The sequence below is a fragment of the Blennius ocellaris genome, assembly GCF_963422515.1.
Source record: "Blennius ocellaris genome assembly, chromosome: 5".
Classification (NCBI taxonomy): domain Eukaryota; kingdom Metazoa; phylum Chordata; class Actinopteri; order Blenniiformes; family Blenniidae; genus Blennius; species Blennius ocellaris.
The window spans coordinates 14,882,985-14,908,089 of NC_137654.1; the positions used below are offsets into that span (position 1 = coordinate 14,882,985).

The window sequence follows — 25,105 nt, forward strand, 5'->3', positions numbered from 1 at the left end:
TTCTGCTGACTGGACACTGAAACCACGCTTATTTTTTGTGTGAATGTTGTGAAAATTCTCAGTGGGACAGTCACAGATTGAATGTGGCGCATTTTACAGTTTCATCTGAAATATTCTATGACATAAAAATAAACCCTGGATGTTTGATGTGTGCATTTTGTAAAGCATTGATTTCATGTCTGAATCTGCCAATGGCCCCTGCAGTTCATGATTATAGTCGTAATAATTGCATTTTTATTTTAGTACAAGAGATATTACGTTCTGCAATTAGATGAGGAAACGTTTCCCTGTACTCCGTGAAAATCTAATATTTATCCAGCTTTCAATCTGCCACTCAATGATTGCGAATGCCTGACTAGGTACACATCCATATCGGTTCAGACTCACTTTTCCATCAAGCTTTAAAATCTCCCCTAAAGACAAGGTGAAATCTCCACCACTCACCCCCAGTGTCCTCCCCTGCAAAGTGAAACAAATAACCCCTCTCACCCCTCTGAGGAGAAACTCTTCGTGTGCCCTGACTGAGATTTATACCGCAGACGACAGAAAAGAGCAGTGGGCAGCTCGCAGCCTAAACGCCGCCTTTGTTTTTCTAGACACCGGCCGTTTTGCGATCCATCAAGTTCGCAATGGAGAAGTCTGACTGGACTGCCTCAGAAACTCAGCGGCTTGCACTTCCTGCTCAGTCAAAGGTGATAAATGTGCTGCCGTGTGGACCCTTTAATGCAATAGTATGTTATTATTTTAGATTTACAATCAACCAGTCAGTCAATCAATTGGACAGTGAAAAATGGTTCAGTGTGCTTTGCAGATGATTGACAACTGATCTTGAAGGGAAAAAATGATGCCTACACACACACACACACACACACACACACACACACACACACACACACACACACACACACACACACACACACACACACACACACACACACACACACACACACACACACACACACACACACACACACACACAAAAGTACATAAAGAAAATTATAGAAAAGGAGTAAATGGTTTGAAAATAGAATTTCAAGTACACCAAAGTTAAATTACGGTAACTACAGAAGCAACTACATTAATAGACTTTTTTGAAGTTATATCATACTGAAACTAAATATAATACGAGATTAATGTCATATTTCGCACGGTTGTATTATAGTTTATACCAATTCAATGAATCAATGAATGAATTATCCAATGTGGATGCTCGCAGGACGCTTATGCCACTCACAGCTAATTATGCGCAATGGCTGAGTAAACCTTGAAAACTCCATCAACACATCCACACACACTCATATTCACACCTACAAACATGTAATGTGGCTAACTGTTCGAGCCCTGCAGCTCATTAACATGCCAGAAAGCAGCTTCCGACACGTTAATGAGCATCTGGACACATCACTCAAAGCCATCATCTATGAAGCGGCGCTTTAACTTCATCATTGTGTCAAATATATTGATACATCTTATGTTTTTGTGTCAGATTCAGTTAATATTCCTTCCAAATGTGTTAAAGATACTTTGAAATTCAATCCTTCAAATCAATAATGCTGAAAAAAATGGTTGTGGACAAGTTGTCCAGGTTCGCAGTTTTGTGTCCGTGCACCGCATCAACCATTATACATTTTTCCCTTGTTAAAGTGTTAAGCTGTGCAAAATATTCAAGTTATACTTGAGTTTCCAGGACTATACACTACATAAATTTGTATTTTATGCTAATTCTTACCTACTGCAATTCCCGATGAGATTTAAGTGTTTCAAGTTTTGCGATGTTGCCAGAGTTCGTTTTAAATAGCTCAAAAATAAAAAAAGCTTTTTGACTGCTGTTAACAGCAAGATTTTATTCTTGGGGTGATCCAGTGGTGTGTCATCTCAAACTGTCAGATACATAATAACAAAATAACACACGCCATATTTCTCTTTCCAGGCATTTTTCTTCTCCTGTGTCTGAACCTCAGCACGACATCCCATCTCAATCGATCTGAACAGCCGACAGTCAGAGGCAGAGATGGTCAGTCATGCTTCCAGCGGCTGGTGGAGACATGAGGCGCATGAGCAGGGTTACACAGGTCTGTTTTTGGTAATGATTCCTAGTTGCAGCTCTCTGGTTGTGAACATGATTTCCCATTGAGCTCCAGGAGGAAAAACAAAAAAAAAAAACAGTTATTCAACTGTGTCTTTACATACACACTTGCATTTTTTTTTTTTGTTCTTTCAAATCGTCACACATGTCTTTAGAAATATGGCACTTATTCTTTGAAAGAGATTCATCTCCCCTCACAGCTGTCCTGCTCCTCCTCCTCCTCCTCCTCCACACACTGGTGTTTTGCCTCAACTCGTCTCCAGAGCTTACTCTGGGCCGTTGCTGCATTTAATGGTTTTTCCCTGCCGAGCATTTACAGTTGATCTCCTCCGAATAGTACCGTACACCGTATACGGCAATTTTGCTGGTTTCTGGCATTTCTTTGACAGCCCAGCTTCAGCCGCAGAGCACAACAATGGAAGTCACATATGAGTGTGGAGTCATGGGGAATAGTCAAAAGACGACTATGCTGAAAAGGCTGTCAAATAGAGATGCATTATTCATCTTAGCTATTGACATTAAAGCATGAAAAGAACGGAGAATATCCTCAATAGCGGACTAAGATTAGAGGGGTTTTGTGTGGGCTGCATGCATGAGTCGGCGAGGGCGTTATTGTTTTGGTTCATCATAAATGTCCTTTCTGAGAACATACAAAAAAACCACAGTGTAAGTAGGCTGAAAATGAATAATCTGGGAGGTGCAGGTTCCATCTTCCATCTTAAAACCGCTGAGGGATCCTGGTGTAATTCTTTTTCTCCTCTGGGTGAGAAAATATCACAGACTCTAAATCTGTTTATGAGAACAGGCTGATGTGCGCCTCGCTCAAGTCAGTTTCTACAGCTGCTGTTTGTGAAGTTAACATCCACTCATCAGGACAAGTAAACACACACATTCATTATAGTTGATCACTGAAAAATTTTACAGTAGACGTGTATTTTCAGGAAGACGCTGAGACTTTGTGTCTGGTTTAGTATGCAGAGCGCTCCATCTGCCCCAGATATTCTACAGCTAATAATACTATATTGAGACGCGATGGCCGCCACTCAGTTTTAATGGTGACGGATGGAGGGTGCAGATACGTTATTGCTTGCAGTTCATCAAGTTAACTTTGCACATTAGGAAGTTGAATGAGTTTTTGGGAGATTCTATCAGAGTTAATTACAAGAAGAGCAAGGATATAAAAAGGGGGTGTAGGGTTATTGCAGGGTAACCCTTTGTCCTGACTTGGATGTCCAAACGCAACATATCAGTGGTATAAGTAGTACAAGTTACTGAGAAATAGTTACCAATTACTTTCGAAGGAACGAAAACCAAAATGAACCTGGTTGTCTTAATAATGTGTGCTTATATGTGTTCTTGTATTGTTGCTGTAACGTAGTCGTTCAGCTTTCAGCACTGTGTCCATCAGTCTTATGGCTGATTCAGTTTTTAGAGTCAGTTAGTCGAGAGTCAAGACGATGTTAAACATATTAATTTTAGACAGTCATGAATGAATTCCACTATTTCTCTGCTTCACACACTCACGCACAATCCAGAATCTGGCATCAATGGCCTTGTGCTAAAAGTTAAAAAAAAAAAAAAAAAAAAAAAAAAAAAGGATTTAGAATTGAAAGAGAACGTGTTCGGGCTGCTCTTTCCAACTGTGACCTCAGTTGATCATGTGTCTGCATGTTAGACTTGGTTCAAGTTTTATATTACAACCAGGGCAGTTGGGGGGTAAACGCCTTCCTCAATGAGCCGAGCAGTTTTCCTTTGAAACGCCAGGAAATCCTGAATTCAACCAAAATGTACTGATATCATGCAAATGGTGAGAACACAGGGGTAAACACTCACATTTCACTCTCAACGAGTGACTGGTAACAACACTGCTTCAATTATACATTAGATGTATTTTGTCAGGCTTCAGTCATTTAATGCATAGACCACAGGGGGTATACGCCCCCAAATCACTCCGTACAAACCACAGCATGCCTATGACTGAAGACAAAAGGAGAAATGGCTCCAAAACAGCAGAGACAAACCAGAAGACAGCAGATATGTCTCAATAAAGTAATACAATGTTTATGGAGGGGCCAAAAATTAATCACAGGAAGTATGAATGAAGACTGACGTTGGTTAATGCTGAAGATAAGAGCTGGAGTAATGAGCAGAGAGACAGCAGCTCCAAGGCTGGTTTCATGTACAAGGATCATAATGTGCAACAAGCTTATGGGAAAGTCCGTGGTTGTATTAGCTTTATTAACTCTTTAATTAATAATGGGTCACATAATACCAAAAGTAGGGGCATTATAGTAATATGTTACTTTATAACCAGTTACCACCAATAGGTATCTATGGGAAATAGCTGTGAAAATGAGTGAAGAAAATACATTTACAAAAAAAAAACCATAGAAGAGAGAAACAAATCATTTTCTGTGTCTAAGTATGTTTTATGTAATCTGTTTCTCCATCTTTCAATGTATTTCCTCTCCTCTGCACAGCAGTGCCCTCACTCTCTTCACTGAATGTTTGTCACTCTCTTACCGTGCTCTCTCTCAGCTTTCCATCTCCCCATTTCTCTTTTCCAATTTCCTTTCTCCTCATCTTCCCTCTCCGCCGTGAGCTGCACTGCAGATTGCAGTAAACCCAGAAAATCCTCTTCATCACACAGTGCAAATACCATCTGCACCGGGTTTGCCCTCAGCCCCAATTAACAGCTAGATATATGCCCCGTAGCATCTGGGACAGCATCGGCATCTCTGACGCGCGAGCTGCTACAATTTATACACAAACATGGCATTGCAGGGCAGAATGTCAAGTACCTGCACAGCTACAAACCTGAAGGGTCACATATGCTGCTAAATGCCAGAGTCATACAGCTTGTGAATAATGTGCCAACGGATATCCATAAACAAACATTTTTTATAATGTCTGAATATGGAAGGTCTGTGTTTAGATATCTGCTCCATGCAATTATTCAACGAGAGCATTTTAGATGCTTTCACTCTGTCTATTAAATATGAACAAATATGTGAGAAAGTTAGATTTTTAAAAACCTTAAAGGGGCTAATTAGAATAGAATTTCTTCAGGGAGAAAAGGCTTATGAATTCTCTTTATTTCTTGAATTTTCTTTTCCCCAAAGCTGATATTTACTGTTCAAGCTACAACCCAGTAAATAATGGTTCTTCATCTTTGTGTAAAATACATAAAGGCTTGCATTTTAATTAGGATAAATTTGGCAGCATGTTTATCACAGGCCTCCATTTCATAATCTTTAATTAAACGTTCATCTTCTGACTATATTTGAGCATCCAAGCATGTGAGTTCAGTGAATCCTTTGCACTTGTTTCTCTTGGACAATTTCCGATAACTTTTTCATCTTAAGCATGATTAAAATAAAACAAACCCCAGTTTCTAATAAAGCATTGCCTGACTGAGGCCTTTGTTATCTCAACCTTCAAACCACCCATTTATGTGCATTCAGCGTTTACTTCCGTTTGAAGTGGCATTAACGTTATAGAAACGGTTCTTGTTCTAACAGCGCTGAGGAGGACAGGATGGTTAGAGTTACAAAGGACGGATTAGCTCCCATCTGTTCTTTATTGACCCACTGATCCACTGGTATTGTTGGCTCGGTGACGCTGCAACAGTATGCAACAGATGTTTGTATAGAGAGGTCTTTAAAATACATTTGTGACAATAGTCAACACTGCTCAGGCTCAATGGAAGTACGCTTGAAGGCTCAGGCAAACAGGAATTCATCTACGATTGGTAAGGAATGGGAAACTTTCTGCGTTTGTTGGCAACAGGGTATGCCAACCTGGAAGCATTGCCATGAGTGGAACAAAAGAACTAACTAAACTGTGGTGTAGCTACAAGCATTTATATACTGATTAAGAATACATACAGAGGAAGGGAAAAATCCCAAATGCTCAGGCACTGCGGGCTGGCACTTGTGCTACGTTTGTTGAAACCCTGTGTGTTGTTGAAAACCGAAAGCATATTTGCATAATTTAGAAAACAGACGTGGCTCAAGTCCACAACGTTGTTCTGTAAGTTACTCGCCATGTATTTGTGTATTTGCACCCTATCTTGGTCACAGCAGTTGTTCTTCCTTCCAACTCGTCTGCAAAGACCACCAAGTGTTTCAGCATTTCCAAGAAACAGCTCTGCACACACCACTTCTGAACATGAGCTAAAGTTTACACGAATCCCACGGCGCAGCAGAGGGAGACTCGACAACGAAACATGATGACAAGCATCCATCTGCGGCTTGTGTGTGGGCAGGTGCCCCTGCACGTAATTAGCTCACTAGAAATTACTTGCTAAGTTGAAGCGGCAACTGTAGAAGCAAGACAGAGAAGGACTCTGAGCTTAAAGGCATAAATAAACAACATAGCAGCTTTGTTCCCTCGTCTAGAATTAAGAACATTAATAATTAAATTGAACAATAAATGGAGGTGGCCCGCGGGAGAACAGAGCAGCAGAGAGGAGAGAATACAGCAGGACAAAGAGGGCACAGTATTAAAAACACAACAACAAAGCGCTAAAACATATGACTAAACATGAACCTTACAGCTACATCTGACAAAGGAACCCACAAACAAGTTCACATTAAATATGCCAGACTCTGCATGAGACTGTGTGGAGCTATTTATCTGTGCCTTGGAAATAAAAGAAGTATCACAGGTTTACCCCCCAAAACACAGCAAACCATAAAACACAAGGACGGGAAGGTAGAGGTTTGCACTTGAGAAAAATCAGAGACAAATTGGTGGTAAGTTGAGGGTGGTCCCGCGAGTCTGATGAAATGTACCCGTACAAGAAAGACGACAAAACAGCAAGCGCCCACAACATACCTAAAAACCGCAGTGTTTTGTGTGGTCGCAGATGGTCTAACAGACCCCTGGGAGTGCTGACCTTGGCATTGTTTACTCTGGCCAGGGCCTTCAAAGACACAAGTGCAGAGGCAGCGCCAGCAACTTTACCTCGGTCTCCATGGAGACGGTGTACTTTAGACTGGGAACCTTTCAGGCTCATTACCAGATGAGGTAGCGGGTTCTACCTCGCTGCCTCGCTCCATTTGCTTCCTTTGCACTCATATAGTCACACAAATACAAGAAGGAGAGAGAAACAAACAGAGGCGGAATGAGAAAAGAAAAAACAGGCGACAACAAATACAAATTAAATTGCCTGAAACTGCAAGTTACAGAAAGACTGGGGAATAGCAAATGAGAGAAAAAGAATTGCAGAGGCATGAAAGACAGGACAGAGAAAGGTTAACGGAAAAGGAGAATGAAGAAGAAGAAGAATGACAAAAGGCTAAGTTTTTTAAATGTCATCCATCCACAGTTTCAAAATGGCCAGGCGGGTGCTAATGGTCTGTTTGGGGAGAAGGGGGGCTGCAGAGAGATGAAGCGGGACGGTGAACTTGCTGAACTGAGGGTCACATTTTCAAGGAGCTATAATTATCCTATTTGGGTACTGTACTCTCGGCTCGCAGGGAGACGTTTAAAATCTTCTTTTTGATGAATTGCTCCGACTAAAAATGGAAACACGTTTCTGTGTTTTGAGAATTTCACAAGATCCAATTTAAAACGTGCTAATGACCTCACTCACAGTAATTGTCTATCTGTCCCTCCTCCCTACAATCAAACACACTTCAAACAACCCCAGACATCGAATCACACTCATACTTTGCAAATCAGAAACTGCGCTTTTTAGATGAGCAGCTAATCACATAAAAGGGCCGCGGAACGAAAAGGCAGAGAAAAACCCTGCAAAAATGTTGAAGGCATGATTACGGACACTCGGCCACTGACACAGACCCACTGCTTGGAGTGAGTTAAACTAATGGAGCAGAAAATAGAAGAATCGTGAAGCTCTTATCTCCCCAACTAATCACAATCAGAACAGCAAAAAATGGAGAGAGACAACAGAGGGGGGGGGGGAGGAGATGCGCGAAAGGAAAGGGGCAGTAGAAAAAAAGCTTCAGGGTTTCTATAATCTTCATCCTTTCCAATCACAAACAAGAGCCCATCTTACTGTTATCAGCATTTCTAAATGCTTCCCATCATTAGCTGGCAAGCTTATTCACTATTGCCATCATTCTCTGGGGTGCCTCTTTATATGCAATCCACTCAGACAGCTTCATTTAGCGTGTTCAGGCCAACATTCCTTTGCCTGCTCGTGCCCACCAGTGCTCTGGACACCAGTTTGGTTTTGATCTATTTCTAGACCTCCACTGCTTCTCCTCTCATCAGTTCTTCTCATTTCAACTTCACTCAGCGACCCCTGTAGAATCGTAATGAGCAGCGCTTCTCTCGGTGCCTTCAGTGGCCTGTGCGCTGCAGTCACATCTACAAAGAGCCTCAACATACATGCAACCAACCGGCACACCTATGAGGACATCATTAAGCCTTTCTGGATGATTATAGACTCTTCATTGTGTGCCACTGATAACATCTAATTGATGCCGAGACACGTGGATGGGCTTTGATAACATAATCATTATGCTATGATAACCGTGGCGCTGGACTTGAGGCAAACATTTGCAAACTGACTTTATTACTCAAGTAAATCTCTCATCTGGGCCAGAAAAGCAAAGCCTCCACCAGCCCAGAAGACTTTAAGTAGTCTGCAACTGTGGAATTACTTCATGTAGGGATCTAACCTGGCGCTTTATTTTTACAACCATTATTTTATTACATATACAAGCACAGAACCTGAGGGGAGCATTTTGCAAAGGAGCAAACATTTTCTTAAGGTATCTATATTTCTCGGAATGTTTTTATATTGCTGCACTATTCAGACTGGAATGTTTACCAAATAAAGTGTTTGCATTTGAAAAATATGAACATAAGCAGCACAAAAATGCAGCCATCAGATCAGACTCCTTTGTAATAGTATGGTGTGTGAGGAGCAAGATAAATAGCAATTACAGTAGAGTAACCGTAAAGATGTATGTCTTGTCAGTTCCATAAGAAGAAGAAATAACATTTGTGTCACACAGTGTGGTCACCATTCAATTTCCTTTGAGATAGCTGCATGATATTTCTCATGTGTACCTGTCATTGGCCGATCAAGGTCTGTGAACTGAAGGAGCAGCACTGAGGCTGCTTGGGAAGCTGTTCTTTGGGAAAAAGATACATGCAAGTAAAGAAAGAAAAGCAAGTATGTATTTCAGTGTACGTGTCACCTATAATCATGTCAATGCATCAACATATGTACTATACCAACGATAATGAGATATACGTGATGTGGGGAGTTGGAGCTAATCCTAGCTGAAGTTGTCCAGAGTTGGCCGTTTACTTTTCAGAAAGGTCGCCAGTCACATGCAAGGTCAAGACAGAGACATTGCACGCCCACCCACACACACACGCATGCCCATACACACTCACACAGTTTTGTCAACAAGTATATCCTTGCATTGGAGGTGAAAACTGGAGTACCTGGAGAAAACCCACACAGAGACAAGTGGGAACATGCAAACTCCCCCGAAAGTGATACATGAGCACGTCGCCTGCTAGGAAATGTATACACAAGGTTAGTTTATCATCATAAAATTGTTGTACAGCAAGTAATATTTATAAGAGTTACACTTATGTTAAAAACGTGGTGCTACAATCTTGAAACTGAGTGAACATCCATAATCAAATAGAACATTTTAAACATTTTGTTATTGGAATATTTATTAGTCAGTGGGATCAAAGACTATAGATTGTAGAATTAACATGTGGGTGACTAGATTATTGTTATATTATTGTATTTGCAATATATGAAATGTTTGAAGAAAAACAAGTCACAGGGTTTTGGTTTTAGCTGTATAAATCCAATCAAAGAAAATAAGGTGGTGTAGTAGTTAGTGCCTTGGCTTCAGAGTGAGAATATGCCGAGTTTGAGTTTTCTGTATGGAGTTTGCATGTTTCTTTGGGTTTTCCTCATGGTAACTGTTCTGAAGCGCAAAGCAAAACCGATGCGGCAGAAACAGTAAAAATGTTTATCAAATGTAGCACCACCTATGAGTGGCCTTGAGTGAATGAATCAATGATGCACTTTGGCATCGCAGCGTGCAGCCTGAGCTTGGGAATCGTCTGCTGAAGCCCCAAGCAGCAGAGCAATATCTGAGCGCTAAGCCTATTGTAAGTCAATTTTGTGAAGGGGAGAAACAGACACCGCGTTGGCCGGCACATGATGCCTTCAAAGATCGATTGTCTATGAGTTGATAGACTTCATTCCACTTCACAAGCAGTTTTACCCAGCACTAACCACTCCACATTCATATTTCCAGCCAGGTTAGATATGAATAGAGAAAACAATGATTACAGTAAACACAGCAGAAATACAGGACATTAAAGGGATGAGGCCTGTTGGCAGCCATTCAATGGATTCTCAAGCATCCTAATAAAGTTTGAATGAAGGGTCTGATTATGGGGTGTGGAAAGGAAGCCAAGATCCTGCTTGGTGATCGGAAGGCTTTTAACTCTAATAATAAGCACATTATTGCTTTGGATCCCAGAGCTCACTACCGTCATTCTCTTAGATATATTTACAATAACAAGCTGTCACAACAGAGTTCATCTCATGGATACATAAACTCTCAATATGAAACTTGGACTGTAACCTTACTCTCGGTTCTATGATTGGCGCAGTGACTGCAGACATGAAAGACAATATATACTCATCTATCTGGACACTAATATATAACATATGTGCTGGGCAGAGGATGATCACATCCAATCATGATGTGAGCAATGGACTACAGACGCAAACCCTCAATACTCTGACAGAACATTTAGTCTAGTTGTAGATTATCTAAAAAGAATTAAACACTTTGGATACATGAGTTACTCAATAACTGAGTAGCTTGTAAGACTGCAATTTCTCTGTCACATTTTACACACTAATCTAAGCATTGTACCCTCTGTCTACAGTACCAGAAATGAGGTATCAAGTATCCTCTGATATCCCGTGCGTGCCTCTCACTATGTCATTTTCATTAGGAGGTTAGGACAAATATCAATTAATAGGATTAATGTTACATGTTTTTTGTTCAGAAGAAATTAACGTTTCATATCACCAGTAAGTGACAATTCATGCAGAAAGTGTACATGGTGAATGCCGAGTTAAAACGCCAAATGTACAAATAGCCCAGGAGGTTATTGAGAGAAAGAGCTGTTTTATTTTTTTCTTCAACATCCATTACATTATCCATGAATCTGTTCAACAGTGGCATCAACTTCCTTTCAAGGTAATGGCCTTGTACGTTCTGACAGGGAAAAGCTGTAGCATTGCTCTTTATGGCGTGTACTAGAAATCAATTCTGTCTACACAGTCAGGCACATCAATTAATGACCACAGAGCATCCCAACACTGCACAAAAGCAAACAACGCAGCCAGTGTGTGTGTGTGTGTGTGTGTGTGTGTGTGTGTGTGTGTGTGTGTGTGTGTGTGTGTGTGTGTGTGTGTGTGTGTGTGTGTGTGTGTGTGTGCACAAAAGGAAGAGAAGGAGAGACTCCTTGGACAAATGTTTATGCATCCATATTCTCAAGTGCCTAAACCACCATTTCAACATGAACCTGAGAAAATGAATATGCCTTTAAGTTGTCCTGTCCACAACAACCCAATAACATGTACATAATGGTGGGCCCTTAGGCTATACGAGGCCTAATTTCACTTTCTTTCATAGGGTGTCACGTTGGTTTTACTTACCCAGGTGGACTGTGCAGCATTACTCTATAATCTGCATCTTTGACAAACAGCTGAGAAGATGAAGAAGTTAAAAAAAAGATGTTCTCCAGGGGCTGTCTGAGTGAAAGATGCCTGTCCATACTCCCTAAGATGACAATCCCTCTTTAAAGAGATACTTTTCTCAAACCAAGAGGCAGCCTCACAAATCTACAATCTGCCAGCTGTCAAACCAACAACTTTTCTCGCCTGAGGATCAGGACCCAAAATGTTGGGAAGAACTGAAACAAGAGAGAGAGGGGTGAGGGGGGGGCAAGTATTGCTCTCTTTCTTAACTTCCTTCTGAACTCTGGATGAACTTTCCTTGTTTGGATGGGAGGTATGAGACAAAGCCTCCACATTCTCGAGCGATGAAGTGTCACGTCGACTTCAAGACTGACAGAGCAGCTGGTGGTACCTGTCTCTTGGTTACATTACAGATAAGAACCAACTTCAAAAGTACAAATAGGACATGCGACAACATTTTTTTTCTTATTGGATTACATTTTTTTTTTATTGCTTGATGCTTAAGTCAGTCAGTCCTTTACGGTGTTTGGAAGTCTGTCTACGAACAGGGAAAAGCAACATTTTAACAGGTCGGGTAAAGGACAGACATATTTTTGGTCACTTTTATAAGCTGCAGTAAGCAAAATGGGACATTAAAGTACAGATGCATCAGAAACTTCAAGCACACGGGCAAAATATCATTGTGGAAATTTCAACTTTTCAGCCATGAGCTAATTTGGCTTGCGAGTAAAGTATGTTGATATGCCAGGCACACACTAGTAGCACCATCCTCCATCTGTGAGTATCTGAAAATGGGAAAAAATAGTGAGGTTTGTTTACAACAGCATGAGCCAGATTGTGCAATGAGGAATACCAGAAAACTCAGCAAGTACTGCAGTTTTACAAAGCTAAAGCTCATTCATACTGAGACTTTTACAGCTTTGCAAAATTAAACGTGCGAAAGTACAATGACCCTGAGAACCCGACACACTTCAGCTTCTCCAATAACTTGTGCAAATAGTTGCATCAAATACAGGAAACTAAGCTGAATGCCAAAAAAGCTGACAGACTAGAAATGTTTCCAGTGGGACACCGCAAACTGACAACAGGAAATGCTCCCACACACCATCTAGCTTTTTGCTGAGGCACTATCAGTAGCAATGGTTCACTTTACGTGACCATCATGTATTATTTTCCAATGAGAGAATCCAACAACTATTGTCACTCAATGAGTGTCAAAATTTGGAAAATAAAGTAACACTTATCATTTTCAAAATCATTTACATCTGAAGAGTCAAGGTAACAATATCTATATAATGTTTTATCCTCAGTTTTATGCATTTGTGATTTTGTATTCCTTTATGGACTCCTATGTCTGCAATAAAGATGATGAATAGTTTACTTGTATACTCCAAGTGGAATACATGTTGATAATTCCAACATTAAAATCACTTTAATTGAGCTTGTTCAAAGCTTATAGGTGAATACAAGAGATTATAAACTATTTATCTATTTATCCACCATCTATATTACTTTATACAACTTAAGGTTGCGAGAAACTGAGCGTATTTTGAGTTTTGTCAATTTTTGTGCTTTCCAAAGATCTATTACCACTTAATGGAGGGGATTCAACACCAACAAATGTAAAAAAAAGAAAAAGTGTTTTCTGTTGCCTCTTAAGCCAGACAATGGCTATAAAAGAGAAAGTTGATCATTTCCTTTCGGCAACAAGCAACACAAGGGGTCAGAAATGATGTGCTATATTTTGCTTCATCCGGCCGATTGATGAGGCTCTGCTCAGCTTCCTGCTTCTAAAGATTCAACAGACTTACAACAGGCAAGGTGACACATGAAACACTTCCTAATGACTGTGCGAGGGCAGCACATCCTCACTTTGGAGGTCATGTTGTCCAGGATATGGGGTCATGCAGGCTCAATGAGAGTCAAACGACGCCTTCGGATGCATCGACCCTAAACTAATACCCTCTCCTGTTGTGAGCCTTGTGGGGGCGTTCACTTGACTGCATCGTGATGCTCTGCTCATTCAAATAATCAATTTGGAGGAAGTTAAAGTCAATTAACAGCACAGGGAGACGACAAACGACTTTGAAAAAAAATCCTTTAATATCCACTTAATGTGGAACATCCCTACATGATGAGAGGTGCACAACAATAACTTACAGGGTGTCATTGTGAGATCGTCCTGATATGCAAGAATTCCATGTTTTTCCACATGATGAGTTAAGGCCTGTTTGGGAAAATAATTCTGCTGGGAAAGAGCATCGCCCTAACCCAAAGATTCTTCCTTCTGCTCCACTTCACAAAAGCTCTATGGGTCTGCCAAGGGAGGCCCACCTCATACACATCACACATAAAAAAGAAATACTAATACTTGTGAAAATGTTTGAATTAATTCACACTTTTCTGATAAGACCTCACGCAATGATGGAGAACATTCAATCCACACAGTCTACCACCATTCATACCTCAGCTGGAACAAAACGTGAATTGTTCCATAGCACACTGAATATTACCAGATGACTCACTTGACAAAACACTATTGCATGCTTTGTTATCTATATATATGATTCAAAAACTTGTTCAAAAGAATGATGTCACTGTTTCTAAATTTGCTCTGAAAGCCACATTTCTAAGACTCGTATCGTCTTCAGGCATTGTTCAGCTGAACGGTGCAGCTCACCGCACACTGCAAGTCGGCGGGCATTATCAAGCACAATTGTATCTGCTGCTGACTTTGAAATAGCTTTTGGTGCTTGGTGATGGAGCAAAAAATCTAAACGTTTGGTCTGCGACATGTGAAAATTACTAATGGGGGACAGGATGAGGAGCTCCCAAAGATAGGCATTGTGTACCCGTGAAAATAGCAGCCGAGGCAGTATTTCTCAGCCTTGTTACAGAAGTCAAGGTCTTCTGAAGCACACGCACACACGCACGCACACACACACACACACACACCTTTAGTCACTGTATATGTGTCCGTTTACAAACACACACATCTGCTCCCAGCCACTCTCACCCACACCCTCTTCCACCATGCCAGTCTTCTTCATATGTCGGGTCTCACACTGGCGCCGCCCTTCCTACACTGGAGGCTTTATCCAATTTGTCAGTGTTGGCATATGCATGGCTCAAGATGCCTCCCTTTCACTTCCCCACAAAAACCTCGTCCCTACCCATCACGCCGCTCCGAGACAGTCTGTGCCAGCGGGCATTACGATACCTTATGGCGGACCCCACCTGCCATCGCCGTGACATCCAGGCTTGCCCAGTCTGCCTCCACGGCCCAGCGGGCACCAGCTGGCCAGACTGCCTGCGTACTGATAGATGGACAATTGGAGGTTGGACAATCGCTCACATTCACAAAAGCCAGACCTGACTAACTGCCACAGAGACTGCAAAGTGTGTGTGTGTGTGTGTGTGTGTGTGTGTGTGTGTGTGTGTGTGTGTGTGTGTGTGTGTGTGTGTGTGTGTGTGTGTGTGTGTGTGTGTGTGTGTGTGTTGACTGGTGATATGATAATAAGAAGCAAAAAGGACAAGGAAGATAACAAAAATTAGCAGAGCATGTCTTTCCTTTGTCCAACTCATACATATATTTACTTGTTTAAGAATTGGTGTCTCTCAGAACAGAGGACACATTTCATTGAGGGCGCGCTGCCGGGATTTCTGACGGGATGATTTTTTAAACTTAAGTTTGATTCATCAAGTGTCGAACTTTGATGTGCATTATACAAGCCGGCGCTTGACAAGATGATAAACAGTGGTTATACTCCCTTCTTAGTCATACCATGTTATGATTCCACATCCACACTCTATAACAGAACGGCTTGCAAGTTATAAACAAGAACTAAGAGTGATGGTATACGTACTACGTTTGCACACACTGACCTCTCCGACATGGTACGTGCAGCTGAAAAACGTCCAGTGTAAACACACTTAAACAGAGACAAATTTGTGGTGAAAATAAAACTACTGTCAGATAACTAGGGAGTTGTGTGCTTGGCCTTGATGATCAGCATCAATGGGATTGTATGCTTCCATTTCATTCGGCGTATCAAGCACAAAACATTGGAGGATGGGTGGGTTTAATACTCGTTGTCAGCATGAGCACCTTCATCCCCCACTGCATTTCGTCTGTAAACATTGAACGTCACTGGTTTAGGCTAAGAACATGACATCCAGTGCCCTTTTCCGGAAGCGATGGAGCAATTTCAAGGCAATGTCTCGCAAACGCTCAAAAAATGCCTTCACAGCTCCCTTGACTGGTCCTTCTGAGCTTGTGGGAGCTGTTTGACATGAGTAGAGGCTTTGCAGAATCACTGATCTGGCATCATGCTCTACTTGTCAGCTCATAATTGGTTGTGCAGTAGAAATCTGACCCAAGACCTGTATATATGTTTGCCCAAGGCAAAACGGTACCTCTGTAAAACAATGCACTAATTCTATACCATTCCATCCTCACAGTGTGGCCTCTAACAGGTGAGTGAAAATTATCTTTTTAATTTGGAAGTTAGTAGTTGGGATATATTTGGCTGCAAGTGAACAGTTTGGTCAAGAGTAAGTTTTCGAACAAGTCTGACAAGGGCCAAGTCTCAAGGGTCAACTACTGTGTCAGAGCATCTTCAAAATTGCAGGTCTTGAGCATCATTTCTGCACTGCAGTGGTCAGTATCTATCAAAAGTGGTCAAATAAAGAAATTGGAAGAAAAGGCCAGGAGTTGTCAAGGCTTATTTATGCACGTGGAGGGCAAGGTCTGAACTGCAATCCAACAGATGGGATTCTGTAGCTGAAAATTGCTGCAGTGGTTGAAAATGGAGCAACACACGTATTAGGCATGTGTTTGTGTTGTGGGTTGTCAGTGTATTCAGCTATAACTGCACGCAAAATACCCATATCACCCTGGTAACTTCAAATATTGTGCAGGAATGTGTTGTATTTTACGAGAAGTCAAACAAGAGTGTAGATAAGTGTCAAAATTGATGATTCAAAGTACTTTCAACACTTGCATAGAAACATGCCAAGAAATGTCATAAAAAATCTGCCAAAGATTCACACCAACTCCACATGGTGCTGCAGCAGTTTAAATATATGCCACATAGTGCACAAACAATGATCACACAGAGGACAGGAATAGGTAAAACACATCCTCACTATCAAATTCCTCTGGCAATACGAGATGAACAGACAAAATGTCACTTCATAACTGCGGCTCCCAGAGCTCGTCGGCCCACTGCACCTCATTGTGAATAATTGCTGACAAAATCTTTGGAAGCCCCACAGCAGACACTCTACCCCCCCCCCCCCCCCCCCCCCCATTTACCCCTCTTCCTAGTCCCCCATCACATCACATCATTCAAAAACCACTAGGGGTGCTCCCTGCCTGATGGAACACACTTTCCTCATCTCCTATCTCAGCCTAGTAAGATCCATTCTCCAGGGCTAAAGAGCAGCTTCCACTGTGCAGATTTCCACACCACAGTACCCTCCAATGTAACTGCGGCAACGCTTTGCATATATTCTGCCACACTCATACTGTATGTCATTTTATTTCCTGTTCTTTAACTGTGAAAATGAAACCATTCTGAATGATCTTCACACATATTACTTGACAGAATAAGGAGGTGCAGTATATTTGAGACCAGCCCCATTGGCACTTATATAAAATAAAGGCCATTTAGAGACTAATGAGACGTTGTAGTGGACGCGTTCTAAAAACAATGATGCCCACCACCCATGATCACCTGCTAATGAAGCTCTCCATCAAATTGATGGGAGTTTTAATCATTGTTCACAGTAGTATACGCACAAGATGTACGATTTATTACACTATCCTGTCACCCCCCGTGGAGATGGAGAAAATTCCAAATCTTCTCACAAAGGCAGGGACAGTGACGTTTACGTCGCACTTTCCTCCTCTCACCCGCCCACCTCCAGTCTTTGCAAGGCACGTCCCAGCGACTGCACTTCATGGCATCTGAATATGTGCAATGTCACTGGTTACTGAGCACACTTACTCCAGCCATCTGCTGCCCTGCATGATCGTGTGTTTGCTTTACTTTTCAGGAAAAGGCAGGCTGAGCGACAGACTGCATTAAATTTACATACTCAAGAGTCATAGGCAACTGATTAATGCAGACCGTGACTAAACTGAAAAAATTGACTATATGGACATAACCTGCCTGAATATAATGAGGGGCGTAAAGTTTTCAGTTCGGTCCAAGAACAAGTCGTATCCGTGTGCAGCATTGGGTAGGTAAAGCAAACGGAACTCGCTGGCAATTGATGATTGTCTAGAGAAAATACGTCTTCTCAGTGTTCAACGGGGCCACAGAGAAGTATGTGAGGGTGTGCACATGTTTGGGTAGATCTGCTTACGCGCGCGCGCGCGCACGCACGCACGCACGCACGCACGCACGCACGCACGCACGCACGCACGCACGCACGCACGCACACACACACACACGCACACACACACACACACACACACACACACACACACACACACACACACACACACACACACACACACACGTAAGACATGTTTTTAAGTCAGACTAAGATTACAGGCCAGAGTAAGCCAATCACAGGTTATGGTTCAGGTTAGAGTAAATATGTAAGAAATGAATGGAAGTTAATTCAAGGTGTCGATACGTAATGAAACCACAGCTCTGTGTGCGTGTGTGAGTGTTTTACACACACCATTATATGTGTCGATAGCAAAAGGATATCATCAAAAGCATATGCAGTCATTTGATGACTACATCTGCATGTGGATGAATGACCTCTAAGCATCTGGTTACAGACTAACATCACTCATCATTAACACACTTTGAAGGCAGGTAATTACTGACTCCATGCACATGTTCAGGCTTTAGCCTTATTAATTACAGCAACATGGGTCAATCCATTTTAAATACAAGCTATAGTGGGTGGTGATCCCATATAAACTAAGGCTTCATTAGAAAAACTTAAAGCACTTTGTGCCAAATGGAGCTAGATTGAAGTTTGCCAAAGGCAATTGCTGCGTATCCAATTTCTGTTGCACTCTTTAGGACTTCTCTGATGAGTAACCATCTGTTGGGTAACTTTGTCAAATAAATGACTATAAAATGTGCCATAAACATGAAACCTGAGGAGGACTATCATTTTTCCTCACACAAGTCATTAAGTTTCTCATTGCCTTAGACAGAGAGGGATTCAAAAGCCATTCCCATTCGACAAAACACTAATGAGATTTGGTACCATTTTCACTGTTTGAGGTAATTCATTGCAGCCTTTTATGACTGCATTCCCATGTTGGAGCACTTCTCTTTTTGTGCCTTTGTTTTTCAGCCACTAAGCTGCCCATTTTCTACTTAAGGCCTCTTTGATTGACAACAGCATTACACCTATCCCTCTTCATCAAATCAATAAAAGGAGATGTGAACGGGCTCCAAGGCAATGGCAAGTTGCAAAATGTCAACTTCACCACAAATAGTCTGTGGAGAAAAAAGGCAGCAGGATATGTGATTCATACCACAAAAACAAACTGTAATCAATGCAAGATGTACACGTGGATTACTTTGGGAGTCGGGGGTTGAAAGAACCCCAACAATTTTGAAATGCAATCTGAGACAAGAAAATAGTACAAGACAGATCGATTCTTCTGTGCATTACTTAAACTATTCACTGGCATTCTTTAAGCTAAGACAAAGAAGTTTCAAAAAAGCTGAAAAACATGCCTTTCTTTCATACATATGCCAAATCAATTGGGAGTCATTAGATATAAAGGAGCCTTTGTGAAGAAGGCAAAAGATGGACAGCATGCAAGAGTTGGCAATTTAAAAGCTGAAGGTTTGGAGTACAAAAAGGGCTGAAATGACAGCGTCTACCTTTTAACTAGCAACTCACTGTGAAACACAAGTTTCTTCATGTTGTAAATATATCCTGTATTCAATGTGGCAATCAACACAATACAAGATTATCTTACCATAAACTTCATGTCTCAAGACTTAAAGGACAAAGAGAAATAAATAAAGTGTAAAAGTAATGTTAATATCAGTAAAATACAAAGCTGTATGTCATTTTTTAGTGAAAATCAATGTAATGATGTAATGAAGACTACAAGGCCATCATAAATGCTTCTGGAACACCAGTTGTAGAGACTTATAAAAGACTAACATTTTCAACAAATATTTGCCATTCATTGCCTTTGGACCCATCATTCACAGTGATATTTTTTAAGAAAATCTGGAATTCACTATGAATGTGTGAAGAACGGTGATGCTCAGGTGTGAGATCAGAGATAATCGTGTCAGTTTCCCTCCTTGATGAGAGGTGACAGGTCGACTTTACTTGGATTTCAAAGTACGTCTATTTGACATTTGTTGTTTGCTGGTGAAGTAGCTTCAATTGCTGTGCAGCAGGAATAGATTTTATCCTTTCCTGCAGTAAATTTCAATAAACAAAAGCGGGGAATAATACACCAGAAGGCATTAAGTGTATCCTCCCTATTTCCACAAGCAAAATCACTGTTTGTGGATATTTTACACACTTTGTGCAATAATAAACAAACTAGAACTACCTTCAAAGAGAACCTTCTGTAAAAATATGGATGATTATTGAAGACATTTGTGGAAGGAGGGCTCTGACTGTTTTGAAAATTAAAAATGATGCACAGTGTGCATGATTCCTTCCAATTATCAACATCATTAATTTTATTGTATTATCTCCGGTGTTTTGTTTTGTTTTTTCTAAATGACTGGACAAAAATACCACTGACCCCTGTGTGAAATTCAGGCTAGTATTGAGTTAATTTTGACCTTTTGTGTTGTGTTCTGTTTGATGTCTAATGATGGAAAAGTAATAGACACAATATTACATTATGAAATCCCACATCCACACTTTAATGTTCCTGCATGAATCAGGTGTTCATGTCATGTGTGCAAGGAAACACACGGACCTGCTGCACATTAGAGGAATACAATCGTCCAAGCTCTTCTTCCTAATGAAGCGTTTCCTGTGCAACAAATGCCTCGACAATGTAACTGACAATAGAACGTTAATACTATATGCAGACTGACAGCAGTCCCACTGAGCAGAGAGGATCAGACCCTAGGTAATTTAACTTGGATGAAATGTTCCTGTTGAAACCTCAGTTTTGCAAACAGACAGCATGCAGGATGTTGTTTTTCAGAGAGTTAAACATGAGGATAGCCTACAATGTCTACTGCAGTGTCTGAGCTTGGTGGTTTGTGTACGTATTGAGAGGAGTCAGAGCTTTGTTTCACCCACTGAGTATAAGTTTAATGAAATCACAGACATCCAATACCGTGAGCTGGCCAGTTGTTGATCTAAAGAACTGGCACCTATTCCATTAAAATTGAAGTATGTACTCCAAGTATTAATGGTGTGAGTGGTCTCCTTAACTCTGAGTTGTTCTTCTCTTTGTCGTTAAAAAGAATGACTACCTTTGACGCAAACAGCAGCCTGATGGTCTTAATCCTGTTTAATGTCAATGGCCAAGGAGGCGTTTCCTGAGCAGAATCACAGAACAAACTCCCGGTGCTTTTTAATATGCAGAGATTGACTGTGCATTAATGCTATACAGAGACAGAAAATCCTCTGTGCAAAGGGATATAAGAGGCCTAATTCATTCTTGATCGCTGAGATAATCCATGAATAAAGATGAAAAAATTTCTGGATTTTTAATTAGCACTTGGATGGAATTTTGTGATTAAGTCAAATGATTAGCCTGACATAATTTAGAACTTTTTAAAATTAATTTCAATATATAAAAAAAAATCCACATCTTTTCTATTGAGGCTATGATGTGATCACTCATTAAATACAATATAATTGACCAAACAATGAACAAGTAAACACTATTCTCTCAGATGTGGTTTTAATATAATCAGAATACAGTAGATGAAACAATATCAGCGTTTCTGTTTTTTTAGAGGTGTCAGTGACTGCTCGTGCAAATAAACAAGACACATGGAGAGCAGTGGAGAGTAGCCTATATTTAGTGGGTCAAACCGGCTGACCTTGTCAAAGTGATAATTAAGCTGGAGAAACACACACATCGCACAGTGCAAAGTACAAACATAAAGCCAAACAGTTTGATGTGCCAACTGTTTTAGCGATTACTTTGCAAGAGACCTGTGATCATTTTGCCAAATTTAATCAAAGTATCCACAGTGGATGAGGCTCGGGTCGCTGTATTTTGATTGTCACAAACACGACAAAGTAGCCTGAAGCATTTTTTGTTCCGCCTGAAAAAACCAAAAAGCTGCAAAAAGTTCCTAAAGGGAGAACTATTTTCCAGACCGCAACTAGTTTTGAAAACTTAAAAAAAAAAAAAAAAATTGAATAGGAAACAGCTCAGGAACATTTTTTTTTTTTTTCTTTCATTGAACCAATTTTCAGAGCAGGGGGCTGACATAACATTCTTTTCAATACACAAAGAGAAAATGACAATGGCATGTATTGGGGCCACAGTTTTGGGGTAGTTTTACGACTGCTCAGCATTTTTTGGTGGAAGCCCCCCCACACACACACACACACACACACAAAATAATTGTTGCTCATTTGAGTCTGCAGGCGGAACTAATGAATCTCAAGACAAAGATGCTGGTGAGCTAAAAGAAAAGGCAATGTGTAAAACGTTTTCTGGAAGCTGAATTCTGGGTCTGTGTATGTGGTACAAACAGATGTGTGGATGTAATTCTCCATAGACTTCAACAAAAAGATAATACACAAAGTGCTGCCATTTATTCGTAGCTCTGCACTTGCCGGGATAAATGTAACATGCAAATGTGAAACCCCCAGGCGGTAGAAATGCAATTAAAGTAAGCTAGCCTGCTAGCAAGGGTAGTACAGCTGGAAGTGAAGTACCAGATAGCACCCCCAACACAGCCTCCCCTAGGACTACCACTCTGCCGGCTGTGCAATGAACCAGCGACCCTTACCACACACCTCCCTTCCCAACACAGCCACTGGTGATAAATTACCTAATCCCCCTATCCCTAGCTGTTTCTATTATACACTCTGGGCTTGTAAAGAACAGCCAGGATGAGAGAAAGGGGGTTGAGAACAGATAGAAAGAGGTGGGTGCAAAGCTTATTGACAGAAACACAATGACAGAGGGGAAGATATACAGGCCAAACAAAGTCAGGGAGCAGAGAGCATAATCTCCACTATCAAAAGGACATGTGTACATGTCATTTTTGATGTTGTACAAGGGGGGCCACTCAGAACCACTTAGCTGTGTATTTTCAGATAATTGTGTCTGACAAAAATCCATCTTGAGAGAAATCTACAGATAGATGCCACCTTCTGAAAGTGTATCATTTCAGAAACACAGTGACGAGCAAAAGAATGGGCCCCAGTCTTTTTTCTGATGCCTTTGTGATGATAATGTGACTTTTATGAATTTTCCTCACATACGAATGCGATTGCAGCACTGAACATGCACATCCCAGGCATCATTTCAGCTCGGCAGAGAAACAGCAACAAGGAACAATGACATCAGTGCTCAAACCCTCCCGGAGGAATGCTTGTCGTCCCTCATGCTGGCACACACTGCTATGGAAACAGCAGGATTTTGAGTGAGCATCAGATTAAAAGAAAGGATATTGGGCATAAAAGTCGGGAAACAAGCACCAGAACAAAGTGCCAGGGTCTGCAGGGACCGAACTGTATCTATCCAGTTGTGTAGAGCAGCCTGTGTACAAATTCCTCACTATTAAAAAAGCCTTTCAGAGGTCAGCTAAGGAATATATGACTCACTGTCATTGTATAGAGAAAGTTATCCAGCACTTTCACAGTGCGAGAGAGGAAGTACAGCAGGTCTATTACAGAGCTTGATCTCGGAAGTGTCTGACAGAGATGTGGTTTCACAGTGGAGTGCTGCCAAAGCCAAGACAGGAACGTATCCTATCAGGCAGCTCACTGTACCAGCTGACTGCTATGGAAACAGCGAGAGTGAGGGAGTATGCGTGTGCCACAAGTTGAAAGGACATGGCAGGCAGCATCACAGGCAAGCGTACCCATGACTGTCTGTGCAGCCAGCCATACTCGTGCATGAGCGCAGGAACAGAAACTCACATCTGGTACAGATCTGCGTGTCAAATGAAGTTTATAAAAGTTGGAAAAGGGGCAAACAGAGCAGCTGCAACACGCACACACACAGACATACACACACACACACATAGGATAGCGTTCTCCACACTGGGCAGCTATTCAAACTGCTCTCAGTAACAGTAACCCACAGCAACCCTAAAACCAGCCCCCTTTTCCCTTCCTCCTCAAGAGGCGCAGATCCATTGCCCAGTTAAGGGAGAACCAAATGAAGGCACACACAGAGTGCCTCAGAGTAAAAAGAGGCTGTAACTTTAGCCACTCTGTCCTTACCAAAGTGCAGCACAGCCCCCCTCTTAAAGGTTCAGGAGGTTAATTATTCAACATGAGAGGGGATTTGTGGAAGGACAGAGTGGACACAAGCCAACAGAAACCTCTCACCCCTTTTGTTGCAATCCCTCCACTCCCTCACCAACTTTCAAATATGCACTTATTTCCATGAAATGAGATTTTGTGTGCAGGTCTCTTCAGCTCACTCATTTAGGACATGCACAAAAACAGAGGCACACAGTGAGATCACGCACAAAGAGCTGCACCAGGGTGTTCACGTCCTTCCCCACATGGTTTCTCTCTTACCGTTGTGGTTGTGCTGCAGGGTCTCCAGCATGCTGGCGGAGGAGTCCGTGGCCCCCAGTTCGGCCAATCTGCGGCTGGTGGCGCTCAGCTCTGACCGCAGGTTGGTCACCTCCTGGCTGGCCGACTGAATGGCCCCATCGATGCGCTGGGCCAGCTGCTTGTTGTCATCCATCATTTTCAGGATTTTTGCCTGAGGGAGAGAGGGGAATCCAGACAAGGTGTCATGCTGACAAGTTGACCATTTCCTGTGGAGGAAGGTGTCCCCAGATAAATTCCTCCTCTTTGCTCTTTTCTGACTGTTCTTGTTCCCTTCTTTGTGACAAAGCCAAGTTTAAAATCCTCGAGGCAGTGTGTCCTTTCCCTTAAAGAGGGACATCCGGCTCAGGGGAAATGTGTGCTTGCTGGAAGGAGTGTACGCTCCAGAGATGGTGCATGTGCAGAGTGAGTGTGTCAGTGTGCAATCAAGCCCGCGAGTGTGTGTCAGAGAGTTCTGTGAGAGCATGAGTGTGCCTGCGTGTGTTAGAGAGCCAGCACTGCCCCTGTGAAATGTGCTCCCCGCAGCTGACTGTTGAAAGGACACAGAGCATTGAGAG

At 41.7% G+C, this 25,105-nt stretch overlaps 1 protein-coding gene across 2 annotated transcripts in view; it reads right to left on the bottom strand.

Moving 5' to 3' along the window:
* LOC308130296 (kazrin-like) overlaps positions 1 to 25,105 on the bottom strand; it is a 163,768-nt gene that overhangs the window by 93,140 nt on the left and 45,523 nt on the right. For both annotated transcript variants that reach the window (XM_080496562.1, XM_080496561.1), the window contains exon 2: positions 24,513 to 24,702. In XM_080496562.1, coding sequence (XP_080352688.1) covers positions 24,513 to 24,702 — 190 coding nt within the window. The remainder of the gene's footprint in view (positions 1 to 24,512; positions 24,703 to 25,105) is intronic.